A 25245-nucleotide genomic window follows, 5' to 3' on the forward strand; every position below is an offset into this window, starting at 1 on the left:
TTAATTATGACATATGCTTGTCATTAATAGTTTAGGATCATCCAATGCAATTAATATTTTCCATAAAAACATACCTTCATAAAAAACAATTTTAATAAACCAAACAGCTAATTATTAAGTTTATTTAAATTAAAAAATCCTAAATAATATAAATCAGTACTTGTATTTAAAATATTATAGCCAATAATTCATCTAGTCATTCAGCTAAACATGAATGGTAAAAAAAAAAAGTTATCAACACCAAATATGATGTCTGACTCGTCATCAACATTCATCATTAACAAAGAGCTTTTCATAGTTATTATCTTAAAACTAACCTTAATATTTTCAATAAATCATAGAAATATGTTTTTGCTTATAATAAATAAATATATGTACTCAAATATAAAAACCCCGTATTTCTGAAGCAAAAGCAAATTGATATTAATCTTTATAGTATTAAATATGAGTAATTGATATATTAATGTTTAATAAAATCTCTATCCTTTATATTAAAAAAAGAGATAAGTTACGTAAACCTGCAAACAGTTAAAATCCTTATAATAATAATGATAAAAGCTCAGGTTTAAAGCAGCATTTTTTTTCTGCATAAGATTCAATATTTGAATATCAGACGGTAATTCCAATGTATAAATTTTCATCTTTGCTTAAAAAAAATCAAAAAAAATACCTTAAAAACCCTCATATAAAATATATCCTATACATTATAAAGTTAGTCTTTATTTTTGATCAAGAAATGTATATATAAATTTTCATTTATATATCAGAAAATATGTAAGAATATAAAATCATATCAATATCAAAAACTCTAGTTTGAAAATAATCATTCATCAATTATAAAAAAAAACTATATATTAATAACATTTGTAAACATTACCTTTAAATATTATACTTTGTTGTTTTTTTTTTTCTAAATCATATTTTATATAAAACTATTAAAAAACTTAATTTTTAAAAATGCTTTAAATTTACATACCACTATATATATATTATATTAAAAATAATAACAGAATAGTTTGTAGCCAAACAAAAAATTAAAACGTAATTTGTTGGGATGCTGTATAATATGATGTGGAAACTAATGTTGATAAGAAATTCATATTTATATAAAATTTTGTTTTTATAAAGCCAAGTCCTTAAAATATATCAAAAATAATTTATGAATTAATTCAACAAAAAATTGTTTCGGCTTATTTTATAATAGAAAATTTTGAAGAGTTTGCAAATTGTTTTTTTCCACCAACTTCTACACTATGTATATTCAAAATAGAGTTTAATGCATTTTGAAATATTCTATAATAAAATATTCCTATTCATTAGTCAGTTTACAATAAAAAATCATCTATAGATGAATGTCATAGAAATTAAAACGAATACCTTATTTATAACTGTTGTCTCTTAAAAAATACAAAATAATTAATATAAAAAATAACTATTTTGTAAAAAAAAAATAAATATAGATATTTTCATTGGAAAATTATCTTCCTACAAATTTTCCAAATGTAGTTTCAACCCAGTCTGTAAACATGTCTTTTTTTGCATAATCTTTTAACCATCTTTGATAATCATTATCTCCTCTAAAAAAAATAAGAAAATAAAAAATTATAACATTCTTAATACTTTATAATAACTCTTTCATATCCAAAATTTAAACTATAACCTATGTTTTGATCTTTAATTCTTGTATTTACTTCTAAAAGATATTAAAAAATATATAAATATAAGAAATATACCTGCTCCTGGATGAAATAAAAGACGAATAGGAGAATCCGGCCTTGAAATACTTCCTGTGCTTTCATTCTGTCCTTGAGATGTATTTCTTGATTGTCTTTCTATATTTTCAATAGCGGATGATTCTATTGATGACATAGAAATTAATACTGAAGAAGGTTCAGGATATGTATATGAGGATTTAGATGTTAAATGGCCATAAACATCTTTAATAGCACGCATCTTAAAAATTTCAAATAGTCTAAATAATTTTCAAAAAATTGTTTGTCTTACGATTAGAATAAATATTTTTTCAATTAGTACTTACCTTTTTTACATTAAATATATAAATCCTTTATTAAATTTCATTTTATGAAATATAATGTATATGTTAATTATATCTGAGAACCTGATCTTTGTACCAATGTCAAAATATAATTTAAAGATTCAGGATTAAATTCATTTTTATTTTTAATATTTTGTACCCAAACAACATCTCCTTTAATATATACAATAATGCCACCTGTTCCGCTTGCGCTTGCGGTAATTCTAAAGAGAGGATTCCCAGTACCTTCATGTGCTTTTCGTAAAGGTATTAAAACAAGATCATGTTCCAGACAAAATTCTTCAACAACATCTTTAAATTCAACGTCCCTGTCTTCCAATTGTTTTGAATACGTTTTAGGTAATGGAGTTTCTTTAGTTTCTATTTCTATAGGTTGTGTAAGATTTGTTACAGGAGGAAGTAATCTAATGATTATTAATAATTAAAGATAAAATATAGAATATTAATACTTTTCAGAAACATCATTGCCAAGATTAAGTGCTTGATGCATCATATCTAAACCGTTTATAAATGATTCACGAATCATTGGCATTTCAAGCATTTCTGGAGGAAATACTTGTTGCCACCACTGATACCTATAATATAGTTAAATAAGTTTAAGAAAAATATAGAAAATTGACCATTCGCTAACTTGTGTATAATTACATTCTGAATCGGTAAGCCATATATAAAGTATATCCATCCATTTTGGAAAGAATTCAGTTGCAAACAATTGATCAAATACTGAAGGTTTAAAAAAACTACGCCAAGGAAGTATCCATTCTAAAGGTTCTAATTTCTGATCACTTGGATCAACAAAGAAATCTAATCGAAGGCATGCTGATAACTTCGGTAATATATGAGTTAACATTAATTTTTCAAATTGAGTATCCCCAAAAATTTCTTTCCATACATTCAATTCTTCTATAGGACCATCTTTTATATCCCATGAGCTTAATATCATTTTAAATTTTCTTTTAACACTGTCAATCAATGTTTCAGTATTTTCTTTCAATAAAGGTAACCAAGGAAAAAGCCATATATGTGGAAGTCTCGAATCCTTTTTTTTAATGAAATTTCGTGGATTCCAATTAAAAATAGACTTTTGAAGTTTTGGAAATATTAGTTGATTTAATACGAAATCCTGAATAAATGGTGATAATAAATTCTTCCATGATTCAAAAAGAAAAAGAGCAGAAGAATAATTATAAGGATTCCATGTGTTATTAATTGCCGAACGTACTTTAGGAACCCATAAATGTTGTAACATACTTTCAAAAGGTGTCATTATTCTTTATTATATTAACATAAGTAATAATATATAAGTAATAATTACGTTTGCTTTAATGAAAAATGATCATCTTGATCGATCTCTGATACATTTTTTACTCCTATGATTTGTTTCCATTTATGAAAAAAGTTTAAAACAGGACTAGGCTCTTCCAAAGGATCCCATGATAAAAATAGTGGTTTTATCTAGATTTAATGTTAAAAAAATTAATAAAAAAGTTATAAATATACTATAGGGAAAAGAATAGAAATTATAACTTCATCAAGATTATATATTTCGATTTCTTCCAAAAATTTATGCTGAATTTCTTCTAATATCCCAGATATATTGTTTAATAACACAAGACTATCTTCTGAATTATTCTTACAAAATAAATAAATATCTTCTATTTCCTTTATAATTTTTTCAAGTTTTTCGATTTTTATTGACTCTTTTTCCGCATCTTCATTGATCCTTAACTCTTCCATTTCAATATATACTTTACGGTCTTGCAATTGCTTCCATTCTGTTGCGTACATTTCCAAATCACGTCTAGCCAATAATGATATTTGATACATTTCATCATTACGACTTAAAGTCATAGGAATTGACATTGTTCCAGAAACATTTTCGATAAGCTTCACTTCTTTTTCAGTCATATCAATAATCTGTTGAAGTACCGGAGGAACCTCCATTCCACCTGCAATTTCACTTGCTGTTTTATGTTTTATTTTTTCCTTATGAATTCTTTCTGATTTTTTCTCAGGTATAGGCTTCTTTATATGCTGATCTTCCTCATCTTCACTTATTTCACCTCGTCGTCTTGATTCATCAATTGCTTGTTGCGTTTTTTCCTTTATTAATCCAAGACCCGCACGTGTTGGCCTCACTTTTGTTTCTACTGGATTTAAAATACCCTGGCCTTGAGATCCTAAACCTTGACCCGCAATATATCCCATTTTTTCTAACATTTTTGCCCCAAATCCTGAATTTTTAAAATATTTAGATGTTTCTGAATTAACAGACTTAGGCTTATTCTTTAATTCTGATTCAATTGGTGACTTAAATGACCTTGGATAATCTGATTCGTCTTTCATTTCTGCTTTCTTGTCTTGCTTAGGACTATAAAATGCTTCTTTTTCATTTAAGGCATCCGTACGCGGCTTATATACATAAGAAAAACGTCCATGTCTATTAGAACTATCTTTCTCTGACTCATCTATGCTTTTTTTATCCAAATATCCCCTATTCTTCTGATTTATTTCATCAATCTGTTTTGGCGTTGTAAAACGAACATGTCTGGTCAAAATTACCCTCTTTTTAACCCAAAAAAAACATCATACTTATATCTTAACTGTTTTTCTCCAATTCCACTATATTCCTCATCACTATCCCCCGCAAAAACCCCTAACATTCTATCTTCCTTAGTATCTCTCTTATAACTCCTTTTTCGATGCTTCAAAAAAAGGCCAAATTCCTCCTGATCCTCCCTATCCAAATCCTCCATGTTCTCATCGCTGTTCTCATCCGATGAACTGCTATATGACCCCATTATCCTCTATTTTTGCCTCTTAACTGCCTATTAATAAACTTCGTACGTTAATTTCGACGTTTATCGAAATTTAACCTCATATAAAATTAATATATAGGAATTAATGTCCAATTACTATGATATTGATGATATTCTCAGTGAAAATACAGTAAATAATATTCTCCATATTCTATTTAATATAATGGTTTTTTTTTTCTAGAAAATACCGTCTATTTTTCAATATACAGTTCCAGGATTAGGATATATAGAGGGGGGCCATGAGCCAGATGTAAAAAAAGAAGAATTAATACATAAATATTTATTTTTAATGTGTAATTTATCAGATAAAAGAGGGTACTAATATGGATCTTCCTTTTTGGCTTGCAGAAATGTTAGCTATTAAGTAATAAGTCTAAAATGAATGATAGAAGTTTATATTTTATTATTAGCAATTTTATTGATATTGAATTACCAAGTGCATTTTCGCCTAAGGTTAGAAATGCGCTTAAGGCATGTCCTCAAAATGTAGATTTGAGAATGTTTTCTACACATTATTATTTATTTGGAGAAAAAATATTAAATCTGTATATTATATGAATGTTTAAAGAGGTAAAACTGAGTAATATAGACTTTCTGATAATGAACTTGTTAATATTTTGATTGAGGTAAGTTATTTATTTTATATACGTTATTTATTTCAAGACTTTTAAATCGCGTATATGTTTTATTGCAGATCATGCCCATAATCCTCATGGAATGCTTGAAGAAGGGACGGAATTTCTGCGTAACTTGGAGGATACCGAAAAAATATGTATGTTTGTATTATCATTTTTTAATTATCTAAAATAAAAAGTCTTTCGTATTAGTCATGATAGTGCTAAAGATATGAGAAATTGGTTAGAAAAATCAAAAATTCACTAATAAAATACGAAAAAAATGTATATTGTTCCATCAAAAAAACAAATATATTTATAGATAATAATTATAAATATTAAAGTCTTCGGTCACTATAATCCTTTAAGCTATTTAAATGTGTATTTGTAATTCTTCCTCTGTTGCTACGTCTTTTTTTTTGTTTTTGTAAGCTTGTTGCCACTGAAATCCTTTTGATTGTAGCAGGATCTACAGAGGTAGGTTTTAATCCAACTTTCTTTATTCAGAAAAAAAAAATCATATAAATCATATTTTCCTACCATTTTCAAGTTCTCTAGGAAGATCCGAAGGTGCTGGTATTATTAATGAATGCCATATTTCCTTAAATTCTATCAAATATTAAATAAAACCTTATATTTTTTCCTCTTTAAAAACCTTCATCAACTGACTCTTGATCACTACAATAATTCGGCCATACTGATTTTAAATTTCCATCTTTTTTTGCTCTTAATACAAGAATTTGTCCATCTTTTTCTAGCTTTTCTATCTCATCTATTGCTTCCGACCATCCTTCTTTAAGATCCTTTACTAAAACACCTGTTGCTGTTACAGTTGAATTTAAAAAATCCACAAGTGACGTTGCTGATCTAATATTATGTATTGGTTTAAAGTGATATGTATCTTTATAAGAATCATATTCTATTCTTTCATTTGTTCGTAATATATTAATAAAAGGTTTTGTTAATGGAATAGAAAGATATGACGATATTTCCTCTGATGTTTTTGGTGATTCGTTTCTCTATTTCATCTATAAATACTATTTTTTTATTCATTTTTATTCCCCACTTTAAGATATTCTAATGTATAATAAAGCTGAGACTGTAAATGATTTCCAACACCCGAATCATCCGGTTGAGAATAAACTATTCATTTATCTTAACAATAATAGGTCCTATTTATGTTTCTAACCTATTGTATTTCTTGGTTTTTTAACATTTAATTCATTTCCTCCATTTTTTATATGTGCCATATTATCTTGTATGAAAACTCCTCAAATCAATGAATAAACCAGATTAATACATTAATATTAAGTAAATTCTTATAGAAATATATTATTTATTTAAACTTTATATATAAATTTCTAGTCTTGTTTTTTCTTGAATATTTACGAGTAAAAGTATATATAGAATGCTTAAATATTATAAAAGTATATGAAAGATAAAATATATAAGATATTAAGTTAAAAGAGTTATAAATCAATTAAGCTTCCAGATGGTTGATTATTTTGATATTGAGATGAATAATTGGATGATATATAAGGATTATTTTCTTGAATGACAGATTGAGAAAAAGCAGAAGAAAAGTCTGTAGAATTTTGTTGTGGTAAAACATCATTGAAACCGACACCGGTAGGAGCAGATAAAATGGGTTGTCGATTGAATAAAGCTTGATTAGATTTTTGATGATTAAGAGTACTGGATATGGTTGGTTCTGTTTTTGTTCGCATACCATAAGAATTAACAAACTCACATCCTATATGTTGACTAGGAATACGGAGATCACCAGTATTACCGAAAGTATCAATGTCAGGATTTCTTGCTTGCAATATAGAAGACAATTTACTCTGATAACTAGCGTTGTATTTATGCCCAGGAAAAAAAATACTTTGTGCAGTTGGAATAGTATTATTTGATTCATTTTTTTGATTCGAATACATTTCTAAAGGAGAACTTATAGTATTGTAATTTGGTTTATAATTATCAGAGCTTTCCATTTGAATAAAAGGATTATTTGATCCTAGTCTAAGAGATTTAAATTGATCCTGAGAATGATTAAGATAAGAATGATCGTAAGAAAAATTCCGATGAAATGTTTGGGTATCAACATATGAGGAATATGGATTATTTGTAGGTACATTTTGCTGAAACAATGGATAATTCATTTGAGAATGATTTAATTGATAATTTTCTTGAGGTTGATAATATTCAATATTTTGTGTATTAAGATTTGGTTGGCTTTCAAAAGCATTTGTTGGTTGTAAATATGTATTTTGAATATAATCAATGTTTTGCGGCTGCTGAATAGAATTATCTTCTCTGAAAAAATCCATTAATTTCGGTGGTTGTTGCGATTGTTGAAAAGATTGTTCGAGCAAAAGTGCTCCTCTTTTCTTTTGAAGTAATGCCATATTTCGCAACTCTTCTTCTTCTTTACTAAGCTGAAGAGCAAGTGCTAATTCCTCTTCTTCCTGTTTAGCCTTTAGAAGTGACTTGCGCTTATCATCTTCTGATTGAAGTTTGCTTTCTTCTATAGCACGTTGAAGTTCTTTATCATCATCAGATGTATCTAATATTTGCGATTGCTTTCTATTAGACGTTTTTTTATATGAAGAACTACTTGGCGTATTATCATTCTGTTGAAGACCCAAACGATCATGCATATGAGTCCGATTCTTTCGTTCAGAACGAAGACGATCATCATCCTGTAATAATTCCGTAATATCTCTTGCCTTTATTCTTACTAAAAAAATTAATTTGACTCGTTTTTAATTATCGAAATACCATTTGACCCTTGATCTTTACCATCTTCACTAACATAATTAAACTCACGTAGAGTCTTTATAATGTATATATTATCTTTAGCCCATTTTACTGTATTTTCCGACCCACTATGTAAACAATAATCAAGAACCGTTAACGCCTTTATATAAATCATTAAACCAAAAAAAATAAATACCCTGTAACTGCATACTTTAAATACATGTCTCCAATTCTTTCCTTTGTCATTCATTCGGCGATCCAGCATATCCATTACCTCTATAAAATTATGTCTAATATTTTTTAAAAAAAAAACGCTAATCTTTCGAAAAAAAACATACGGATCAAACGTCATACGCGCAATTTCATTCATCTCTACTCCACTGGGGCCCCATGGATCATTAGATGTCGCTGACCTCACTTTATTCTGTATATCTGAATATTTTAAGTTCTTTCTAGACTCTTTTAGCTCATTTCTTTATCAATATAGATGATATTTACACCGTTCGAATCGCCGCTTTCCCTGTATACATCATCCTTTCTTATTATTAAGAAATAAACCACTTTTATTCCTAAAATATCTCTTAAATCTTTCCTATTTTTTTTTTGACGTTTTTTCTACGCGAGAACTAGTGTCCTTTTTATATAATAATATAGGAGGAGATTATTTATAGCCATTAAAAATCTTAATAAGCCCTTATTAAAGAAATAAGAATTTAATAATATGTAGTTTATTGTATTAAATAAGATTATTATTATTATTATCCTATAAAAAAGATTTAAATAGAATAAAAAAGATAATATTTTAAATTTTCTTGATATGTACAAGTTTAATATGAAAAATAAGTAAAGATTTTAATAAAAAGTGTCTAAACATATTTAAATATGTCAAAGTATTTTATATTTAAATAAAGAATTGATATTTGTATAAAATTTAGTTTTAAAATAGGATATTAGGAAAAAAGCTAAATATATATATAAAGTGATAAATATATAGAATAAAATAAAAAATGTAAAAAAAATGAATAAAATCAATGGGAATAGTCTGTTTTATTGTTTAAAACAATGTATTGGAAGATAAACTAAATTTTGATTGATAAAACTTATGAAATTATAATTTTTATATTAAAAATAAAGATGAATGAGGTGTTTTCATATAAACCATTTTATATTTATAAAATACCAGAAACGCTTTTATCAACATTGACAGTAGAAGAAGATAAGAAGGTTTTTTTACCAGAAAATGAGAGTGAAAGTTCAATTTATGATATTAATAAAGAAATGCTTTTTACATGTTCTACATGTAAAGAAATACAATTTAATTCTACAGAAGAACATAGAATTCATGTAAAAACAGATTGGCATAAGTTTAATCTTAAAAGAAAAGCAAAAGAAATGCCATTATTAGATTATAAGGAATTTGAAGAAGCATTAGAGGGTATATATATGGTAATTAATCATATAAAAAAAATGTACTTATATCTACAGAAATAGAAGAATCTATTTCTGGTACGGATTCAGAAAGTGAAGATTCTGTTTTAGATGATATGGAAGGGTTATTTGTATCAAATACAAAAAAGTTTATTGAAGAAAAGACTATAGAATCGAAAAAAACAAAAGATCCAATTATATGGACTACATCTACTATCCTTAAGAAATCTACACATATTGGATTTTATCGAAGTCTGTTTGATTATGATGGTTCACAAGCATTTATTTCTGTTCTTCGTGAAAACCAGTTAAATACAAAGAATAAGAATAGAACTATTGCCTTGATAATGGTAGGAGGTGGTAATTTTGCTGGGATGATTGTTTCTTTATATCCAAAAACTGAAAATGATAAAAATTATTTCAAAATGGATGAACTTAATATATTACATCATAAAACATTTCATCGATATACAACACGTAGGAAACAGGGTGGATCTCAAAGTGCTCATGATTCAGGAAAAGGTGCTGCTATTTCTGCTGGAAGTAGTTTAAGAAGATATAATGAAGCAGCTTTACAGACGGTTAGCGAATTTAATTGATAATTATTTATATGTAATAGTTTGTTAGGAAATTCGACAGCTTTTGACATCATGGAAACATGCATTGGATGAATCGGAGTTGATTTTTGTAAGGGCATCTGGAAAACTTAGTCATAAAATTCTTTTTGGATATGAAAATTCAGTTTTATCAATGACTGATAAGCGTTTGAAGAAAATCCCATTTACTACTCGTAGAGCTACAAGGAATGAGTTAATTAGATGTTTTAATGAGCTTACAATGGCAAAAATTGTTGAAATTGATACGGAAGAAATAGAAGTTATTCCAGAAACTCAGATAACAAATGTAACAAGCATTTTTAAAACAATTGAAGTCAATAAAGAAATGGAAATACAAAAAAAAAATACATTGCAGATCATACTTCTTGTAAAAAAAGGCAATCCTCAAAAACTAATTGATTATATAGAAAAAAATTCATTATCATATGATTTTCAATTTCAACCTATTTCACTTTATCAACATACTTCTACACCTCTTCACCTTTCATCTTCATTATCCTTATCATTTATTGTAATAGCGCTACTGGAAAAAGGTGCCAATCCAACTATAAGGAATGGAAATGGAAAAACACCATATGATATAGCAGGAAATAAAACAACACGATATGCTTTTAGATTATCTAGAGCTAATTTGGGAGAAGAAAAATGGGATTGGGGATTGGCACATGTTGCATCCCCATTGACACAAAATGAAATTAAAAAACGAGAAGCACAATCAAAAGAACTTAAAATTAAATCTTTACAAGAAAAACAACGACAAAAAGAAGAATTAAAAAAACATATAGAAACTAACCCTCCTAAAATTATAGATACTGAGGCAACTAAGAAAAAACCAATCATATCTTTATCTTTGGAAAAAAAATTACAAGATCAACGTAATTTATCTCCTGATATTCAAAAACGTATCGAACGAGAAAAACGTGCAAGAGCTGCTGAAGAAAGAATAAGAAAATCAAAACTTTTAGGATAATATTCCTTCATTTAAAACAACTCTTTCTTACATATTTCTATATTTCTTATACATATATCTACTCATTTCTGCTGGATAACAACCCTAACCCTAGCACTACCGATATTGTTTTGGAGAAACTCCTCACTTAGAAAAATAAATATATTTCTACCTGGTAAAAGATAATTATTAATCAATCAGAGATATTTTAAGATGGATGTTCAAGAAGAAAGAATTGATGAAGAAAAATCAAAAAAAACGGATGAAAATAAGACTATTTTAGATTTAAGTGATGGAGTGATATATTTTGGAACACCTACATCAGCAGAAAAAAGGCTGCATGCAATGGAAACACCACCAAAACATATATCATCAAGGAGGAAAACTATTCTTCTTCCATCTAAAGCAATTCTTTATTCAGCAGGAAATTCAAATCAACAAGAAAATTGTAAAGAAAGAAAAAGTAGACGACAAAGTTATTTATATGCAACAAAGAATTCAGTTATGTTAGAACAACAAAGACTTCAAGAGATTATGGATGATAAAGATTTTGAATTATATTCTAATAATTCTATGGAGGAAAATTTATTATTTACAGAAGCACCAGGAAGTATTGAGCGGAAAATTAAGAAAAAAAATGATACAGGAAAGTTGTTTCTTACGCCATCTACATGCCAAAGACGGGTAAAAACATTAAGAAGATTTTCTGTTTTTAATACTATGATACCTCGTTCAATACCAAGTATTTCTAGAAGAAAATCTACATCATTATTATTGCAAAAACAAAATAAAATAATGCATGATACACATGAAAAAAATATTTTGACGCCAGAAATGCCATTATTATGTTGTATTAGAATTCAAGCAACTATACGAGGGTATTTAATTCGAAAGTCTATTTTTCTTCAAAATCAAGCTGCAAGAATCATTCAACTTAAATATATTACTATACTTTCAAAGAGGAGGTTTTCTCTTCAAAAAAGATCTGCTATAATTATTCAATCTGCATGGCGTGGTTGGCTTGGAAGAATGCGTTATCTCGAAATGATAGAAGCATGTATTTGTATTCAAAAATGGTGGAGACAATTATCTAAGGAAAAAAAGGCAAAACAGACAAAAGAAGTTGTAAGAGTAGAAGAAAGGGAGGTTATAAAAAATATATCGAATAATTCTAGTCTTCATGGATTTTTAAAAAAATGGGAATCTAAAAAAGCACTAGTAACTGCTACAAAAGATAAAAATATAAAAGAAAAATTTATGCTAGAGGATAACAATACAAGTACGGTAGATAAGATAAAGGAAAATATTCCACCTCGTTTAACTGAAGAATTATCATCCCCACAAAAACCAAATCTTATATCTAATCAATCACCAAAATCATTTAAAAAGACAGCAAAACAAAAGATTTCTTCGTCTGATTCTAGATCTGCATCATCTATGACATTAATGCTGAAACAATCTATATCAACCGCTAGGATATTATCTAACCCTACAAATTCCATTTTATCCACTACTGCACATAATTATTGTACATCATTTCAAAACCGTTCAAAGTTACCAAGATCACGACTTGCGGCACCAGGATTTGCTTCAAAAACTTCTGTATTAACTGACGTTTCTCCGAATCTATTAAACCAAGATACGATAGATGTATTAAATACACCAGCAAAGAAAAATAAAGTAGATGGCGTATCTGCAATTGCATCAAAAGTTTCTACTCCGAGCCCTAGAAAGAATCCTTGTCTTACATCACCACTTAGGAAGACAACAAAAAAAGTGAGTAATTCAATATCGTTTCATTATTATTTACATGTTCTAGAACCAACTACTTGGTTATCGAAAAACAGCATTATTGGCTCCTCAAAACATAAATTCAATGCATTTTTCACATGTTATACCCGAAAGTACTTCACCTCAAAAAAACATCAACCATTTTGTAAATAATGGGCTTAGTTCCCCTTCAAGACATAAAATTATTAATCAATCAGACCTTACTTCTAAGAATTTAGAAGTAAATAATGAAGAACGAAATTTCCCTACCCGGTCTAGAACAACAGAATCAAAAACATTATCTACATCTACTTTACAATCTTATACATCTGCGATAAAAAATATCATTTCTCAGAATTTGTCCGGTTCATACAGGTCTTTAAATTATTTAACTCTTGGGGAAATAACCAAAATGACACGGCAAAATACATATCAAAACAGAATATACCGATGTGATTTTAATAGAGTTATTGTACGAAAAAATTATTCACGTCCTCCATCACCTACTGCAAAATCACAGTCTAAACTTGCAGCTGAAGCACGTATTAGAAGAAGGAAATTTCAAAAAGAAAAAAAACATGATTATGCACTTGGACCAGGTGATGATGATAATTGGATTCCAAAAGAACTCACTTCTTTGAAAAAAGGCGTAAAATGGAATAAACTTTTAGAATCCGAAATTGGTGAACCTAATCATGGCATAGAGAAACTTAATTCTAGTAAAATAAAAGTTCAAAAAGGATGTTTATCTAAAAAAACAAAATTGGTAAGAAATCTTATTAAATTAAATTATAAAATTAATTTCTCTAGATTCGATTAGATGATCTTGGGAATGTGTTAGATGCACGTGAACCATTGACACCTGTTATAGGTAAAGCAGAAACTGTTATTATACAAAAATTTCTTTACAAAGGAGAAGAAGATGAATAACATATTTTAAAAAATATTTGTCTTATTGACTACAAATAAAGTTGTATAACTTTTATGCCATTTAAAAATCTTAAATCATATTTAAATATTTATAATAATAAATATAATATTTTACGTAACTATTGCTCAAATCGTTGATTCATAACTTTCCAATTGATCACCTTAATTATTCATTAATTTAAAAATCGATTAATATTTAAAACTTACATTCCATATATTTTCAAAATATTTTGTTTTATTATTTAAATATTGAACATCTATTTTATCTTAATACTTATTTTTAAACAAAAAAAGAATATATTACAATATGAATGTTCCCATGCATCCTATTAAACATAATAATTAATATATATAAATATAAATGAATAACTTACGATTCCAAGAATAACTTTACCCTGTGTCACAACATCTTGATTCTATTAAATTTTAATAAGAAAATAAATAAATAAATAAATAAAATAAATACCATTGTTATTTGAATACTTAGACGTTGACTAAAAGGTGATTTTACAAGCCATGCCCATCCACTTCCTTGAATTCCTGCCAATTGCATATTAAATATACGAATAAATTCATCGACACTTTTCCATTCTTTCTTAATAGCTTCTACTAAAGGTCCATTAATTATTTCCCCGCCTCCTTGTTTATTAGGAAGAAGATTTTCCCAATATAATGAATGATTAATATGACCTATAAATAAATCATCTATTTAGAATTCATCATAATAATAAAATATATAATTAAATAGCCATAAATAATCAACTATAAATTAACAAATAAACATTATAATATTTATATAGAAAAAAATTATATGATAAAAATTCTTTCACTTACCACCTGCAAAAAATTTTATAGATGTTAAAAGATTTAACCGGTTAATAAACGAATCTAATGATGATTCATTTCCCTCATAATATTTCTCTATCGTCTTATTTAAATTTGTAACATATGCCCGATGATGTTGATTATAATGAAGCTGATAATGTTTAACAAAATTAAATAAAAACTTAATAAAAAATTAAATAATAACCTCAATTAAATCTGCTGAAAGATATGGTTCTAATGCCTAAAACAATAAATTTTTTTTTTTTTTTTATAACCAAAATCTCACCTGATAATCATAAGGAAGACTTGGTAAAACATGTTTTGAATGAGAAAAAAAACGAGAGTTTTTAATAGTTTTTTTGAAAACCAAATCTCTAAATGACTTTAACATTTTATGTTTTTTTAACACTTAAAAACCCTAAAATCCCATGATTAAACCCTTTTTCATACCCTTCTTATTGTCTAAATAACATATAGTTTTATAGCTATATGAATATGTTAAGTTTAACTCCAGCAGGTTTATTTTTTATCTCTTGTTTTTATTATTTTTTCTAATTTTTTTTCTTATATAGGACTTCAAAATACACCTATTACTCAATATCTTTTATATGGAACAGTTTTAAATGCAACATTAGCAAGTATTTTTAATATTAAGCATTATTTTCCTATCCAATTGATACCACATTTTATGAACTATCATCAGGTAAAATATTTAGAAAAAAAGGCTAATAATTATTAAATGGAATAAGTATTGGAGAATTCTAAGCTGGCAAATGATTTATATTAATGCAGGGGAGGTTTTATTTGGTACACTAACATTTTATAATTTAAGAATTGTGGAGAGACATTTTGGTGCAAGAAAATATGCATCATTTATTATTTTATCATTTTTATATACATCTATATTAACACCACTTATTTTATGTTTTATTGTAAATCCATTAAGTCAAGGGCGTTATCAATATCTTCCACCGGGACCAACAGCATTGATTTTTTCTATTTTAGCACAATATCATACTATTATTCCTGAAAGTTATAAGTTTAAAGTATTAAATATGCCGCCAGCTAAAAGAGGATTTTTTTTATCTAATAAAATATATCTTTATATTCTTTCATTTCAATTACTTTTTGCACAATCACCAGGAAGCATTTTAGAAGCAATTACAGGATGGATTATAGGACGTCTTTATGTTTTTAAATATCTTCCAGGTCTTAAATGGAGAATACCTAAACGTATTTTTGAAAAAATAATTAATAATGCACCATCTATATTTACTCCAAGACAAACTAATAATAATGAACCAGAACGTGTAATTCCTACAGGTACATCTATTTTAAATGCAATTAGTGGTATTTCAGAAAGACCAGAATTAAGTGGAGCAAGAGAACATGAAATTGAATCTATTGTAGCCATGGGATTTACAAGACATCAGGTTGTTAATGCATTAATAAGAGCAAATAATGATATCGAAATGGCTATCCAAATTTTATTAGAAGAATAATTTTAATATTATTTATTTCATCACAAACATATTTATTTTATTCAATAATATTTTAACAAATATTATATATAATAAATAAAAACGCAAACTTACATAATTCCTTTTCGTAAAAAACTAGATTCGAGATCATCAAATGTCCAATTTATATAAATGCCATCTGTTTTATAGTAATTATCAACCAATTGATGAAATCTCTTTACTATTTCCTTATACTCATCATTTATTCTATTCCATACTACTATTATTAATTGTTCATAATAAGGATTTTCTTCGTTTCTAAAATGTTTTTCAATACGTTTATAGAGAGTTTCAATTCCTTTTAATATTTCTTTAATATCATACGAAATAATTATACGTTTTAAAGATACAGCAGAAAATGACATTCGATTCTTAATTTCCTCAATCGTCTTTGTTTTTAATAAAGCATCAATACTTTTTGAAAATTCCTTTTTATAAATTAGTATTTTTACTATATTTCAAGAAAATAGTACTATAATACGACCTAAAGGACGCTTAATAACGTTTTCAATATATAAATTTAAATGTTCTTGATATTTTATATTTGCATTTTCTATATATAAATCCAAGATAAATATATCTTTTTTTTTAAGTTCCTGAAGATAATAAAACATATTTTCAACCACCATAATATGACAATATAAAAGTTCTTTATCATCTGTGTCAACTTTTGAAGTATTACTTAAATTGTAGGTATCTTCTGACAACGTATTAAATGTTTTAAACATAGCATGATTTAACTTCTCAAGAGCTTTATCTAACAATTCGTTTATTTCTATATTATCTGAACCAGGATTTTGTCTAATATATTTATCAACAAAGTCCTAAATTTATTAAATCATATTAAAAAGATAGCAAATACCAACAGGAAAAATCCTAAAAAATGATAATATACCTTGTTTCCTTTTGCTGATTATTTTAACATTCTCTATTGCCTGAACCTGAGTGTCAATAAATATATAAAAATACTCTATATGTTTAAAATATAATTTATTTAAAATTCGTATTAAATATTCTTGATCACTTTTCTCCCATTCTAATAAAAATTTCTCTAGAGATTTAATATTTTCAAGAATACACCTAATATCAAATAAAAAAAGCATTCGACATTAAATACAACTTACATATGATCTGATTTACAACAAAATTCTCCAAAAGCTACTAAATTATCATTTAAAAAATTCATAATTTTAGACATCATATTTAGAACTAATTTAGCTACTGATCTATTTGATTCTACTGGTCTTTTTCTCTTTAATATGTCAGTAATATCATCATGATTATTACTCCATGAAACAAGTTCAGCATAATCTCGTTTTTTTGCTGATACCAAATGAAAAAATGAAGTGATAAAGTTTTGTTCTTGTGTAATTGCAGTTACAATTTCTTTTATAAGACCAAAAAAAGCATCCTTTGCAGCAACTTTAGTTTCTTGGTTTTCTTCTTTCCAGGAATCCAAATTAGGAGAACGATACGTTTTAAGTGTAGTAACAGATCGTTTAATATTTCCAGTCTTTATATTTATTATACTTTGAGGTGTTTCTTTAATAGAAGTAAATACTAGTTTATATTAGCAAAAAAAATATTAGTGGTAACATACAAAACTCTGTTTCTTCTAGAGAAACTCTTTTTATAATAGTTTTCCAAATATCAAAAAAGTTTTCAAAATTATTATTGTAAAAATTTCGAGTATATTTAATATAACACTATAAAATCAATCCAATGAAATACTTAGTCATATTTTATACCTCTTGAAATACTGAAAACATAGAATGATTAATATGTTTTGCATAGAGCATAAAACTTTGATAACGATAAAAAGACATATATGTAGAAGTATGATTAACCAAATGAGGTTTTGAAACTTTAAGGGTAGGTGAATAATCTTTATATATAAGATTTGAAAGTTCAGTCTTCATTACTTTAGATTATAATTAATAGAAATAAAATATAAAAACCTGGAATTTATTATTTAAATATTGAGTTAACCGTGAAAGAAAATCGTTACTTTCTTTTTCATATTCAGCTCTTTTGTTCATCATTATTGCGATATCATCTGTTACTTTTTCATTATCAGTTTCAGACGCTGGTATTTTAAGAGCTTTATATAAAAAAGTTAAAGATTTCTCAATACTCATAATCCCTGATGTAGATTCAAAAGATGCTTTTTTTAAAGGTTCCAAATCATTAACATTAATAGAAAGTGTATCCTTAATGATATTAAAAGTTTTCAAATTTAATAAATAATTAATTACCAACAAATTTTGTAATTCCAAAGCTAGTTTCTTTTGGTTCGCGGCCTGAACTTGTAATCCTCTATTTTGAATTTCTATATGAAAAATATCATCCTTAAGAGTCTAAATTAATTAGTTTTAGAAATAATAATAAAAAACAAGCTAACATTCAACTCAGCAGAATATAAAGAAAGTATCGAGTTTAGCTTTTTACACTCTTTAATAGATGGTTGCAGTTTTTTACTTAATTCTTTCATCTTATTATTGCTTTCTATGATTCTTTGTATATTTTCCGATTCTAAAACAGATAATTCATCTTTTAATTTCTCTTCCAATTTATCCACATTTTCCAATGAAGTCCAATCAAAACTATCTAATATTTGATCAATATGATTTATAATATCATCTACGTCCTTATAATTAGAAGGGGATTTAACTATTTCGTAATCATTTTTTTTTAAAGGTTTGGCTAAATCATCAAAAAACTTAGTTTTTTGAAAAAAATCCTTATTTAATGAATTACAAGAATCACTGGGACTTTTTTTATCTTTATTCCTAAATATTGAAAAACTAGGAGATTTAATTGAAGATAAATCAGAATTATGTTTTGAAGTATTATTATTTCTAAATCCATTAAATAAAATTCTAGGAAAATAACAAAAATACTCAAATTTTTCCGAAAGAGTACTATTTAATGAAAAAGATCCACTATTTTGTTTTTCCATTATTTGAGATAAAGAATCGGAAAAGAGATATTGGTTACTAGAGAAACTAAATGTTTCTTTATGACCCTTACTAAACCTTAATGAATGATGACTTAAAGATGATGATCGATTTGATGAATATTTTTCAGATGACTGTGAGTTCCTACTGCTTTTTCGACGCTGCTGGCTAGAAAAAGAATAATGCTTAGTGACTGAATCATTAGCATTTCTATGTTCATATGAAGCATGCGAAAGTCTCCGAGATAATGGTGTATCTGATTCTACGTTATTAGCACTATCAAAATTTTTCGTCTCTTCAAAGCCATTCATAATAGGAACTTTTCCTCCAGTGAATTTTTTATATATTTTCACTAAAACTTCAATAAAAAACATCTTATCTTTTGTTGATTCACATATCCAATGATATGGTTTTTGAAACGTAACAATCATTTTATATGCATCAACATTATCAATTCTTTGAAGTTCTGACATATCCCATGTCTTTCCAATCGAAAATGTACCATTACTATTCTCTCTTGACTTATGTACTTGTACTTTTCCATTATTTTTTACTAAAAAATATATATAAATAATACATTAATTTTCTTATCTTTTGCCACCTGAAATTAAAATACAACGCCGTTTCCTTGTTGTATGTTGAGTACTCTGTCCATCTGGGAAAAGATAATGGGATTCCTCAAATACTTTTACGTGTGTTATATAATTTTCAATCACTATATTATTAATAAAAATCCTTTTTGTTTAATACTTACAATCTCCATTCTCTGTTCTGTTAGAAAAAAGTGAACGAATTATCCGAATCTTGGTATTATTTGAATCATCTGTAGAAGCCATTAAGATTCTAATGGCTTTTTTTCTTAATAAACTAATTTTTTATAGTTATGAAGTGGAGCAGGCGATTAAATTTAAATAAAATATTTTAATTAATTTTATACATAAAAGATGGATATTTCAGAAGATTTATTAATATGTATCCATGATTTTTTATTAAAACATAAATTTGTAAAAACAGCTAAAATTTTTGCAAAAGAAATAGATAAAATGGAGTTTTTTTTAAAGGAAAAAGAAGAGATATCATTAATTGAAATGTATAAATACTATATTGAAAATATTGGTTCAAAAGAATCTATCAATGTTGAAAAAAATAATCAAGTTTCTATAATAGAAAAGTCAGAAAAAAAAAAGAAAAAAAAATCAATAAAAGATACACAAACAGAAAAAGAAATGAAGGGTAATGGCTTTAAATTAATTATGGAAAGGTTTCTTTTCTTTTTTTAGTTAAAAAACGAAAAAAAAAGGATTCTGATCAAGAAATATCTATTAAATCTAAGAAATATAAAGAGGAAACAGAAAAAAATGTAGAAAATAAGGATCAAGACCGACAATTAGATGGAATTTCTGTAAATGATACCTTGGACATTTCTAATGGTGTAGAAAATACTCAATCTAATGACAAAGCAGAGTAAAATTGAATATATATATATAATATAATATTTAATTTTATTTTTAGAACATCTAATTTAAATTTTGAGATAAATAATAAGAAGAATTCTGAAAAATCTATTAATACGGAAAAAGAACAGAAAAAAAATCCATCTTTTTCAAGAATTGATAAATCAAAGATTGAATTTGCTCATGAATCTCTTAAAGATAATAGTTATTTTGGAACTTATCAAGAAGAATGGAACGAATATGGAAGAAAGGCGAATATGGATTTAATAGTTACCAGAGGAAAGGAGTTTAGAGCAAAAAAAAGTAAAAAAAAGAGGGGAAGTTATCATGGAGGTAAAATTGATTCTAATGTTTCTCGAAGTTTTAAATTCACATAATTAAATTTCTATATTTAAAATGTAGTTTTGTATACTATATAAAAATCTGGGGTTTTCGATAATTTTTTAAAATACCTTTTTTTGAATGTTTAAGTATATTTATCAAAAAACAAAAAAAAACAGAATCTTGAGTCATGGATAAAAGCGATAAGCTTTTATATTTTTCCCTGTAAATAAACATATAATTAGATTAAATATACATAATAATAATAAATAATTCATTTTCTTTTGAATCATAACGCCTATTATAAAAATTAACAAAAAATATCAAAAAAGAACTATAATACTTTTATAAACTATTAAATGTAATTACAAATAAAAACAATTACATTAACCATGCCAGTCAAATAATTTCCTGAAACGTTGTTTTTCAGCAAACCATAAACTATTTTGTTCTATTCGAGATTCTTTATCAGATAAATCAGCAGTAAAGTTACGACAACAATTAGAGTTTTCAGCAATAATATTTTCTACGCTTCTGATATGCAATTCATTGTTAGAAAGACGCTGATTAAATTCACTAATAGTTATTAATAAGTTATCAAAATCCGAATATGTATATATAAATTTCTGTAATAAATTTGCAGGTTTATAGTCATGAAGTTGTAATTCACCAAAAGAGTATTTCGGATATAAAAATGAAGCCAGAAAAAATAAAATAGTAACAAAAAATATTCTAATTATCCAGATTAACAATGTTGAAATGTTTTTTGTTTTTTTAACAAAATTTTTAGAGTTTTTCTTTAAAATATAAATACTCATCGCTGTAGAAAGAGATACATTCCGTTTTCTTACTTTGTTGACTTTATGTTTATTATATACATCTTTATTATTATAATTAAATTTAATTATTTCACCTAAATTAAATATTAAAAAACGAATAATGCTTTTAGATACTTTCCAAAATCCGAATCTATATTTATAGATATTTTTTTAATCCCATTATCTGGAAAAATAGGTAAATTTATCTTATCTACATTACTCTTTGAAGTATCCTTTATCCAACCTATTTCAAATTTAAATCGAGAGTCTTTATAAATCCAGTCTTCAGACAAAATATATATATCACCATCGAATTTAGAATAAACACCTGATAACAATCTTTTACCGTTAACGGTGATAAACGAAGGATTAGTGTCATGTCTAAGATGTAGCAATATATCATCAAAAATACATGTATCCGTAATTGATATCTTATAGAATAAACACCATTGAGAAAATGATAAAGGAAAAATATGAACATTAACATTTTCAATATAGTTTTCCGAATTTAAATATACTGTCTCTTTAAACATTCCCAGTGGTAATAACCTTTCAATGCGAATGCTCAATGGTGTTGCTTCACCAGAAATACATTGATATTCCTGTATAGAAAACCTTTCCAATAAATTATCTTTATTACTTGTTAATTTCCAATCAGTCCGTGTTTCAGGATCAACAACATAAGATAACAATGGCAATGATGTCTTCATAAATTGGATTGTTTCTAGTTTAGTTTTGAAATATGGAACATGCAAACATGATCCTAAGATAGATGTGGAAAGTGGCTCCAGAATTACCACTTCCGATTCAATAAGCAAATCACTAAATCCATATTCTTTTTTTCTTGTTATCCGAATAAGATAGTTACAGATATCGTGTTGTTTTGACGAGGCTTCTTTTGAATTGGATTCATTATCTTTTATTGAAACCTTATCGCATTTCCAGTGCAAAATTCCCATTGATTTTACAGATATAAATTGCAACTCAGGAGGTCCGCAAATATGAAAATTTTGTATTAAACCCATATTTAATATGTTAGAAAGGTCATAATTTTGCTGGTCAAAAGCTATATTAGAAGAAAATCCAACTACTACAGCATCGCTAATAGACTTAATATCCACTTTTGTTTGTACATTTAGTGTTCCCAGGTAATTATAAACAGATGCATCCAAATGAACTTGCCAAAAACACTGCCATGACCTTTTTTCAAGACTTTCATCTGTAAGATCTATAACATCTATAATACTCTTATCAATCCCCTCTTCCAAATTTTCTGTAGCAATTTGTGTATCAGAAAGATGAATATTTTTATTATCAATCTTTTGAAAATCAAATCTAATATTTGCTAAATTTTGACACCTAGGAAGACATTGTAAATTCAAACAATAACATTTTCCATCAGCTCCTAAATTTGTAGCTTCAGAAATAGTAGATATAAATTCAACTTCTACTAATATTTCTTTAATTTGATTAGTGGGAAAATAAACATAAAGAATTGAATCTTCAAGATCAACTGTAGCAATCTCAGGAACATATCCGGTATAATTAGTTGTCAATTCATCTGTATCATTTGTTCGTAGACTTCTATCAGAATTTTCAGCAGAAAAATCAAGATCATTAGCAAATATATCCAATGTGGACTTCTCGCCAGAATTGTTTTCTATTATTAAGTTAAAAAATACTAAAGAAAATGAGAAAATTACTTTCTCTGATGATTTTTTTAGTTTTCGGTGTCCTATATATGTTTTCTGGGGGGAAATTAGTATCAACAGTCCTTTTTTTTTGCGGATCCAATTCTTTCTTATTTTCTTTTTTTTCAGATGAAAGCAAAGAATTTTTTGAAAATTCTTCTATCCCAGATTTTTTTTTAGGAGATAAAATAGAACTTTGCGTCGCGCGCTTCTTTTTCAATGGTAATTCTGTATTTAATCTTGTTTTTCGAATATTCTCACAGCGAGACTTATGAAAAGTTGAATTACGTGAAGAAAACAAAGGATCTGAGCAAGGACGATGAAAATCTATTCCATCTTCACTATCAACAACTTCTTGAATAGGCAGACTAGATAGTCCTGTTCGTCCGTAAAATGTCGGTGAATTACGGCTCATAATAGATAAACTTGAGGGAGAAGAACGTTCATATTTCGATTCTACACTCCTTTCAATCTGCTTAGGCATATCTAATAACTGAAAAGGGCTACTCTCTGATGACATTCCTTCACATGACTCAAAAACTGGAATCCCTAACGCCGCTGTTATTGCTGTTTCTTCTGATGCTGTTCCGTCACTATTCAACACACAGACTCTTGTTGATTGGGGAAGATATGTAACATCCTGAGATATATATAATAATGGGATTCTTCTTCCTGGACGTGACATAATCTTCATTAATTAGTTATTGTTTCTTTATAAAAGATATTAATTATCTGAAAAAACCTTTGTATACAAAAAAAATGATGCCCATTCAGAATCCGGGACTGTTTTCCCATGAATTGAAAGGATTTCTAAGATATCTTGTATATTTTGAACCATTTTTTAATTGTTTATATTTATTGATAGTTGTCGTCATAGTAACTAGATTTAGTCTGAAAATAAATATATAATATTGGAAATTAATAATGATATAAAATAATAATATCCTTTATATGACAGTCCAATATAATTCAATATTTATACCTGTTTCTTTCTATAAAATTTTTTTGATAGTTTAAAAAAAGTTGTATCAATATTTTTCCCAAAATCATATACCATAATCTGTTTTTTTTTGTCCACAACTCATAATACACACTTTGTCAAATACAATTCTATATAAATATAACCAGAATCTTTACTTCCAATATACGTAACAACTTTCCGGAAGATATATCTCATATACGTATTGTTTAATCATAAGATCCAAAAATGATTTTATGAAAATCATAACAAAATACCTTTATTAAATCTACATAACCTTCAAATGTTTTTAGTATTTGACCCATATTATCATTAGATAACCAAATCAAACGATTCGAGTTCCCCTAAACAATTCGACATCCATCAAATTGCAAACGTACAATATCTTTTTAATACCCCCTATTATTATATATAAAGATGCGCTTATATATAAAGTTGCACTTATATATAAGACCAAATCCTAACTTTAAAATCTTTGGAATATATCATAATATATTTTAATCCAAAACATAATTCAAGAATACTATCCCTATATAATCCTTATAAATCGATCATATCCTCCCTGAATTCAATTTACTGTTAATTCAAAATATATCACTAGATCCAGATACAAAAAATTTCATATTCTTATCAAATTAAACTGCCAACACACTTATTTGACGTCCTAATAAAATTTTACAACATATATCCTTCTCCATATCTTATATACAAATTGTTTTATCTTTTAAAGACAAAAT

General features: G+C 26.7%; 12 protein-coding genes across 12 annotated transcripts; 5 read left to right on the top strand and 7 right to left on the bottom strand.

The window, feature by feature from the left end:
* Nucleotides 1-1434: 1434 nt before the first annotated feature.
* T552_03239 (hypothetical protein) lies at nucleotides 1435-1998 on the bottom strand. The gene is made up of 3 exons (XM_018371749.1): nucleotides 1734-1998; nucleotides 1621-1693; nucleotides 1435-1577 (listed from the first exon to the last, which is right to left on the bottom strand). Exons 1-3 carry the CDS (start codon nucleotides 1951-1953, stop codon nucleotides 1478-1480), a joined length of 393 nt encoding a protein of 130 aa, XP_018224545.1. The 5' UTR covers nucleotides 1954-1998; the 3' UTR covers nucleotides 1435-1477.
* Nucleotides 1999-2061: 63 nt separating this feature from the next.
* On the bottom strand, nucleotides 2062-4901 carry T552_03240 (hypothetical protein). Its single transcript, XM_018371750.1, has 6 exons — nucleotides 4649-4901; nucleotides 3557-4604; nucleotides 3372-3511; nucleotides 2677-3327; nucleotides 2506-2631; nucleotides 2062-2460 (listed from the first exon to the last, which is right to left on the bottom strand). Exons 1-6 carry the CDS (start codon nucleotides 4855-4857, stop codon nucleotides 2106-2108), a joined length of 2529 nt encoding a protein of 842 aa, XP_018224546.1. The 5' UTR covers nucleotides 4858-4901; the 3' UTR covers nucleotides 2062-2105.
* Nucleotides 4902-4914: 13 nt separating this feature from the next.
* On the top strand, nucleotides 4915-5801 carry T552_03241 (hypothetical protein). Its single transcript, XM_018371751.1, has 7 exons — nucleotides 4915-5005; nucleotides 5057-5125; nucleotides 5181-5239; nucleotides 5286-5420; nucleotides 5465-5501; nucleotides 5539-5647; nucleotides 5690-5801. The coding sequence occupies exons 1-7, from the start codon at nucleotides 4961-4963 to the stop codon at nucleotides 5755-5757; spliced, it is 522 nt and encodes a 173-aa protein (XP_018224547.1). The 5' UTR covers nucleotides 4915-4960; the 3' UTR covers nucleotides 5758-5801.
* On the bottom strand, nucleotides 5784-6784 carry T552_03242 (hypothetical protein). Its single transcript, XM_018371752.1, has 5 exons — nucleotides 6679-6784; nucleotides 6556-6632; nucleotides 6145-6508; nucleotides 6030-6098; nucleotides 5784-5982 (listed from the first exon to the last, which is right to left on the bottom strand). Exons 1-5 carry the CDS (start codon nucleotides 6737-6739, stop codon nucleotides 5828-5830), a joined length of 726 nt encoding a protein of 241 aa, XP_018224548.1. The 5' UTR covers nucleotides 6740-6784; the 3' UTR covers nucleotides 5784-5827.
* A 133-nt stretch (nucleotides 6785-6917) lies between these two features.
* Nucleotides 6918-8828, bottom strand: T552_03243 (hypothetical protein). Its single transcript, XM_018371753.1, has 5 exons — nucleotides 8748-8828; nucleotides 8588-8701; nucleotides 8461-8539; nucleotides 8271-8409; nucleotides 6918-8229 (listed from the first exon to the last, which is right to left on the bottom strand). The coding sequence occupies exons 1-5, from the start codon at nucleotides 8780-8782 to the stop codon at nucleotides 6959-6961; spliced, it is 1638 nt and encodes a 545-aa protein (XP_018224549.1). The 5' UTR covers nucleotides 8783-8828; the 3' UTR covers nucleotides 6918-6958.
* A 509-nt stretch (nucleotides 8829-9337) lies between these two features.
* Nucleotides 9338-11310, top strand: T552_03244 (hypothetical protein). The gene is made up of 3 exons (XM_018371754.1): nucleotides 9338-9684; nucleotides 9735-10258; nucleotides 10305-11310. Exons 1-3 carry the CDS (start codon nucleotides 9384-9386, stop codon nucleotides 11262-11264), a joined length of 1785 nt encoding a protein of 594 aa, XP_018224550.1. The 5' UTR covers nucleotides 9338-9383; the 3' UTR covers nucleotides 11265-11310.
* A 100-nt stretch (nucleotides 11311-11410) lies between these two features.
* On the top strand, nucleotides 11411-13988 carry T552_03245 (hypothetical protein). The gene is made up of 3 exons (XM_018371755.1): nucleotides 11411-13019; nucleotides 13063-13779; nucleotides 13824-13988. Exons 1-3 carry the CDS (start codon nucleotides 11457-11459, stop codon nucleotides 13941-13943), a joined length of 2400 nt encoding a protein of 799 aa, XP_018224551.1. The 5' UTR covers nucleotides 11411-11456; the 3' UTR covers nucleotides 13944-13988.
* A 29-nt stretch (nucleotides 13989-14017) lies between these two features.
* Nucleotides 14018-15172, bottom strand: T552_03246 (hypothetical protein). Its single transcript, XM_018371756.1, has 8 exons — nucleotides 15055-15172; nucleotides 14974-15009; nucleotides 14778-14919; nucleotides 14410-14633; nucleotides 14318-14359; nucleotides 14248-14269; nucleotides 14151-14200; nucleotides 14018-14104 (listed from the first exon to the last, which is right to left on the bottom strand). The coding sequence occupies exons 1-8, from the start codon at nucleotides 15157-15159 to the stop codon at nucleotides 14063-14065; spliced, it is 663 nt and encodes a 220-aa protein (XP_018224552.1). The 5' UTR covers nucleotides 15160-15172; the 3' UTR covers nucleotides 14018-14062.
* Nucleotides 15173-15219: 47 nt separating this feature from the next.
* T552_03247 (hypothetical protein) lies at nucleotides 15220-16298 on the top strand. The gene is made up of 3 exons (XM_018371757.1): nucleotides 15220-15285; nucleotides 15341-15471; nucleotides 15518-16298. The coding sequence occupies exons 1-3, from the start codon at nucleotides 15258-15260 to the stop codon at nucleotides 16268-16270; spliced, it is 912 nt and encodes a 303-aa protein (XP_018224553.1). The 5' UTR covers nucleotides 15220-15257; the 3' UTR covers nucleotides 16271-16298.
* Nucleotides 16299-16319: 21 nt separating this feature from the next.
* On the bottom strand, nucleotides 16320-20123 carry T552_03248 (hypothetical protein). Its single transcript, XM_018371758.1, has 12 exons — nucleotides 20000-20123; nucleotides 19847-19960; nucleotides 19189-19798; nucleotides 18690-19146; nucleotides 18544-18645; nucleotides 18247-18498; nucleotides 18037-18201; nucleotides 17889-17994; nucleotides 17413-17848; nucleotides 17155-17368; nucleotides 16762-17112; nucleotides 16320-16716 (listed from the first exon to the last, which is right to left on the bottom strand). The coding sequence occupies exons 1-12, from the start codon at nucleotides 20079-20081 to the stop codon at nucleotides 16360-16362; spliced, it is 3246 nt and encodes a 1081-aa protein (XP_018224554.1). The 5' UTR covers nucleotides 20082-20123; the 3' UTR covers nucleotides 16320-16359.
* A 22-nt stretch (nucleotides 20124-20145) lies between these two features.
* T552_03249 (hypothetical protein) lies at nucleotides 20146-21122 on the top strand. The gene is made up of 3 exons (XM_018371759.1): nucleotides 20146-20478; nucleotides 20526-20709; nucleotides 20758-21122. The coding sequence occupies exons 1-3, from the start codon at nucleotides 20190-20192 to the stop codon at nucleotides 21074-21076; spliced, it is 792 nt and encodes a 263-aa protein (XP_018224555.1). The 5' UTR covers nucleotides 20146-20189; the 3' UTR covers nucleotides 21077-21122.
* Nucleotides 21123-21362: 240 nt separating this feature from the next.
* On the bottom strand, nucleotides 21363-24412 carry T552_03250 (hypothetical protein). Its single transcript, XM_018371760.1, has 3 exons — nucleotides 24272-24412; nucleotides 23542-24217; nucleotides 21363-23498 (listed from the first exon to the last, which is right to left on the bottom strand). The coding sequence occupies exons 1-3, from the start codon at nucleotides 24365-24367 to the stop codon at nucleotides 21946-21948; spliced, it is 2325 nt and encodes a 774-aa protein (XP_018224556.1). The 5' UTR covers nucleotides 24368-24412; the 3' UTR covers nucleotides 21363-21945.
* Between the last annotated feature and the right edge of the window lie 833 nt (nucleotides 24413-25245).

Source organism: Pneumocystis carinii (assembly GCF_001477545.1).
Source record: "Pneumocystis carinii B80 chromosome Unknown supercont1.15, whole genome shotgun sequence".
NCBI classification, from domain to species: domain Eukaryota; kingdom Fungi; phylum Ascomycota; class Pneumocystomycetes; order Pneumocystales; family Pneumocystaceae; genus Pneumocystis; species Pneumocystis carinii.

Coding starts and splice junctions, on each gene's coding strand:
- T552_03239 (XM_018371749.1), bottom strand. CDS start 1,953: ATGCGTGCTATTAAAGATGTTTATGGCCATTTAACATCTAAATCCTCA. Junction 1,694..1,733: donor TTTATTTCATCCAGGAGCAG/GTATATTTCTTA, acceptor AATATCTTTTAG/AAGTAAATACAAGAATTAAA. Junction 1,578..1,620: donor TATGAAAGAGTTATTATAAA/GTATTAAGAATG, acceptor TATTTTTTTTAG/AGGAGATAATGATTATCAAA.
- T552_03240 (XM_018371750.1), bottom strand. CDS start 4,857: ATGGGGTCATATAGCAGTTCATCGGATGAGAACAGCGATGAGAACATG. Junction 3,328..3,371: donor CATTTTTCATTAAAGCAAAC/GTAATTATTACT, acceptor AATATAATAAAG/AATAATGACACCTTTTGAAA. Junction 2,461..2,505: donor GGCAATGATGTTTCTGAAAA/GTATTAATATTC, acceptor AATAATCATTAG/ATTACTTCCTCCTGTAACAA.
- T552_03241 (XM_018371751.1), top strand. CDS start 4,961: ATGTCCAATTACTATGATATTGATGATATTCTCAGTGAAAATACA. Junction 5,421..5,464: donor GGAGAAAAAATATTAAATCT/GTATATTATATG, acceptor TGAGTAATATAG/ACTTTCTGATAATGAACTTG. Junction 5,502..5,538: donor TTGTTAATATTTTGATTGAG/GTAAGTTATTTA, acceptor ATTTATTTCAAG/ACTTTTAAATCGCGTATATG.
- T552_03242 (XM_018371752.1), bottom strand. CDS start 6,739: ATGGCACATATAAAAAATGGAGGAAATGAATTAAATGTTAAAAAACCA. Junction 6,633..6,678: donor AAAACCAAGAAATACAATAG/GTTAGAAACATA, acceptor ATAAATGAATAG/TTTATTCTCAACCGGATGAT. Junction 6,509..6,555: donor ATACATTAGAATATCTTAAA/GTGGGGAATAAA, acceptor TAGATGAAATAG/AGAAACGAATCACCAAAAAC.
- T552_03243 (XM_018371753.1), bottom strand. CDS start 8,782: ATGATGTATACAGGGAAAGCGGCGATTCGAACGGT. Junction 8,410..8,460: donor ATTGGAGACATGTATTTAAA/GTATGCAGTTAC, acceptor ATTTATATAAAG/GCGTTAACGGTTCTTGATTA. Junction 8,230..8,270: donor TAAAGATCAAGGGTCAAATG/GTATTTCGATAA, acceptor TAATTTTTTTAG/TAAGAATAAAGGCAAGAGAT.
- T552_03244 (XM_018371754.1), top strand. CDS start 9,384: ATGAATGAGGTGTTTTCATATAAACCATTTTATATTTATAAAATACCA. Junction 9,685..9,734: donor ATTTGAAGAAGCATTAGAGG/GTATATATATGG, acceptor TTATATCTACAG/AAATAGAAGAATCTATTTCT. Junction 10,259..10,304: donor ATGAAGCAGCTTTACAGACG/GTTAGCGAATTT, acceptor ATAGTTTGTTAG/GAAATTCGACAGCTTTTGAC.
- T552_03245 (XM_018371755.1), top strand. CDS start 11,457: ATGGATGTTCAAGAAGAAAGAATTGATGAAGAAAAATCAAAAAAAACG. Junction 13,020..13,062: donor TTAGGAAGACAACAAAAAAA/GTGAGTAATTCA, acceptor TACATGTTCTAG/AACCAACTACTTGGTTATCG. Junction 13,780..13,823: donor TATCTAAAAAAACAAAATTG/GTAAGAAATCTT, acceptor TAATTTCTCTAG/ATTCGATTAGATGATCTTGG.
- T552_03246 (XM_018371756.1), bottom strand. CDS start 15,159: ATGTTAAAGTCATTTAGAGATTTGGTTTTCAAAAAAACTATTAAAAAC. Junction 14,920..14,973: donor TTTCAGCAGATTTAATTGAG/GTTATTATTTAA, acceptor AAACATTATCAG/CTTCATTATAATCAACATCA. Junction 14,201..14,247: donor TGCATGGGAACATTCATATT/GTAATATATTCT, acceptor AAGATAAAATAG/ATGTTCAATATTTAAATAAT.
- T552_03247 (XM_018371757.1), top strand. CDS start 15,258: ATGAATATGTTAAGTTTAACTCCAGCAG. Junction 15,286..15,340: donor GTTAAGTTTAACTCCAGCAG/GTTTATTTTTTA, acceptor TTTCTTATATAG/GACTTCAAAATACACCTATT. Junction 15,472..15,517: donor ATTTTATGAACTATCATCAG/GTAAAATATTTA, acceptor AAATGGAATAAG/TATTGGAGAATTCTAAGCTG.
- T552_03248 (XM_018371758.1), bottom strand. CDS start 20,081: ATGGCTTCTACAGATGATTCAAATAATACCAAGATTCGGATAATTCGT. Junction 19,799..19,846: donor GCGTTGTATTTTAATTTCAG/GTGGCAAAAGAT, acceptor TATATTTTTTAG/TAAAAAATAATGGAAAAGTA. Junction 17,995..18,036: donor TGTTTTCAGTATTTCAAGAG/GTATAAAATATG, acceptor TTGATTTTATAG/TGTTATATTAAATATACTCG.
- T552_03249 (XM_018371759.1), top strand. CDS start 20,190: ATGGATATTTCAGAAGATTTATTAATATGTATCCATGATTTTTTATTA. Junction 20,479..20,525: donor AACAGAAAAAGAAATGAAGG/GTAATGGCTTTA, acceptor TTCTTTTTTTAG/TTAAAAAACGAAAAAAAAAG. Junction 20,710..20,757: donor CAATCTAATGACAAAGCAGA/GTAAAATTGAAT, acceptor TTTTATTTTTAG/AACATCTAATTTAAATTTTG.
- T552_03250 (XM_018371760.1), bottom strand. CDS start 24,367: ATGGTTCAAAATATACAAGATATCTTAGAAATCCTTTCAATTCATGGG. Junction 24,218..24,271: donor CATTTTTTTTGTATACAAAG/GTTTTTTCAGAT, acceptor TAATTAATGAAG/ATTATGTCACGTCCAGGAAG. Junction 23,499..23,541: donor TAAAAAAATCATCAGAGAAA/GTAATTTTCTCA, acceptor ACTTAATAATAG/AAAACAATTCTGGCGAGAAG.